At 35.7% G+C, this 2,500-nt stretch overlaps 1 protein-coding gene across 1 annotated transcript in view; it reads right to left on the bottom strand.

Moving 5' to 3' along the window:
* Positions 1 to 2,500, bottom strand: part of LOC113823714 (uncharacterized) — an 18,114-nt gene that overhangs the window by 11,936 nt on the left and 3,678 nt on the right. The window contains exon 2 of the mRNA XM_070130653.1: positions 908 to 1,061. Within this exon, the coding sequence (XP_069986754.1) occupies positions 908 to 1,045 (138 nt within the window). The 5' untranslated portion in view covers positions 1,046 to 1,061. The remainder of the gene's footprint in view (positions 1 to 907; positions 1,062 to 2,500) is intronic.

Below are 2,500 nucleotides of genomic sequence, written 5' to 3' on the forward strand. Positions count from 1 at the left end.
ATAATTATAATAATAATAATAATAACAATAATAATAATAATAACAATAATAATAATAACTAACAAAATTAATGGCCATTATGATGATGATGATAAATAAGAATGAGACATGAAGAATAACTATCAACCATTAGGCCTACTTCTCAAGTTACTAATAAAAGTCACAAACCTCATTTCCACAAAGACTCTCCTTTCACACTAACATTTCCCCCATTTTACCCAACCACCGACACCATAACCTCCACGAATCCTTTAAAAATAAATAATCCAAAAAAAAAAAAAAAAGTACCATGGTCCCACATCTACCCGATAACTGCATCATTAAGAACCGGAATGTCCTTAAACACCGAGCAGGCTGAGCGAGAAAAAAGGTTAGAAATCAAAGTTGCATTGCGAAGACCGTGCTCCTGCAGACACCTGGAGGAGGGAAGGAAGGGTCCTGGGCGGCCGGGAGCTCAATCGTTGCCAGGTTTCGCCACGGGTGGAAAATGTCGAGACCTTTTGGCGGAGGCGTGGTTAAGGGAGGGGGTCTTATTAGCCAGGTCTTTTCGGCGTGGGGAGGGGGCGGCTTTTTAAGGGCCGTTTTTTTTATTTATCTATTTATTTATTTTATCTTATCTTATCTTATATATCTTATATTATTTCATCTTATATTTTTTATTTTATCTTATCTATTTTATTTCATCTTATTTATCTTATTTTATCTTATTTACTTTATTTTATCTTATCTATTCATTCATTTATTCTATCTTATTTATTCTTAGTTTATGGAAATACCGTAAGGTGAATGGAAGGGGAGAAAGTATTAAGAAATGAAGGGAAAAGAGTTGCTAAAAGTAAAAATAATAGATAATTTAGAATCTCGATGAAGATTGTCTAATTCAAACCGAATTTCCAGCTGACCTGACCTTATACGGCGCAGGGAGGATGAAGGAGAGTCCTCCTCGCGGGTCATCCTTGGCACCGTTCATTCCTAGGTCATCTTGGGTCGACCTCGCCTTCGTCGTCACCAGTGCCACAGCCAGCGCGAATGACCAGAGTGCCATCTCGGTCACACAAATCCTAGAGAAAACACACCAGAGCTTATATATCAAATCCACACACCTTTAAATATAAACAGTGGATTATAGCATTGATAGTTCTGGTATAAGCATAACAAAATTTAAATGTTCAGTCAATACTTCTTTAAATATGTAGAACCGACTGTCAGGTCTGAACATCACACAACTTTGATGTCAAATCAACACTTCTTAAAATATACACAGTGGAGTGTAGAATTGGATGACTGGTTTATTATTTCTATGACTGATTTATTATTTTTATGGTTTATTATTATGACTGGTTTATTATTATGACTGGTTTATTATGTTTATTATGATTATTTGTATCAGTGTAACAATACTGTAGCAGGATACGTGGGAAGCCTACCGTAGATACACCATTAGTCGATGAGCTTACCGGAAAAAATAAGCATGGTAGTTATGGTGGCGTGTAGATTATAAGTAAACAGGGCAGAGATATGTGTAGTTTCGGTATAGAGAGCATATATATAATAATGAGATTTTGACACGGACGAATAATCCATGATAAGAACTATGACCACGTACTCTTAGAAATAATTAGGGCCGACCTCACACGAACGAATTCTGAAGTGGCAAACAGCCTGTCCATTAAAAAAAAAAAAAAAAAAAAAAAAAAAAAAAAAAAAAAAAAAAAACGTAAACAAAAGAAAAAAACTCGTCACGACTATATTCACGAACATTCTCGGGTCCCTGAACTACCACGGCAAAAGCGCTGATACCAAATGATGATGAGATGTTAAGCAGAACGTAAGGAGGCGGGGGGGGGGGGAGTAAATGCCAAGCTGTGTTAAAATTTCATGAAACAACTTTTTTTTCTCTCATCTGCTGACGGGGTACCAAAAATGAAATGCCATCAGAGCTCCTGTAAACGTAAGTGTTTGACGAAATGGTGATGCTTGTATGGTCATGGAATCATTATTATGAATGCCCCTTGTCCGAAACACGAAAGGAGAGGTGGCTAATATGGAACAAGGCAAAGAAGTTATTCATTTATTTATCATTATTAACATTTCCTTTTTCTTTTGTTCTTTTTTTTCTTTTTGGGGGGGGGGGTGCAGTGACGAAGAATTTGAGAACAAGGAAAAACTCACCAGTGCAGATAAAGACAAACTCAGAAATTCAAATATAAACCAAAGAAACCGCAGAAGTGGCAATGACACAAAAACATGCTTTACAGAAAACTCAAAAGTCAAACGTGAATTACAAAAGGAAATAGAAATAAAAAAGCCGATAACTGAAGAATACCAAATGATATGAAAAACAAATTCATCATTAAGGTAGATTCAAGTTTGGAAGAATAATGTAAAAAATACCGAAAATCAGCAACACCATTATCAATTGCATAAACATACATACGCAAATTAGAACTATGCACTGTGCACTAATAACCTGTCTTTCTTTGCTTAAAGACCAAAATAA

Source organism: Penaeus vannamei, chromosome 15 (genome assembly GCF_042767895.1).
Source record: "Penaeus vannamei isolate JL-2024 chromosome 15, ASM4276789v1, whole genome shotgun sequence".
Taxonomy (NCBI): Eukaryota; Metazoa; Arthropoda; class Malacostraca; order Decapoda; family Penaeidae; genus Penaeus; species Penaeus vannamei.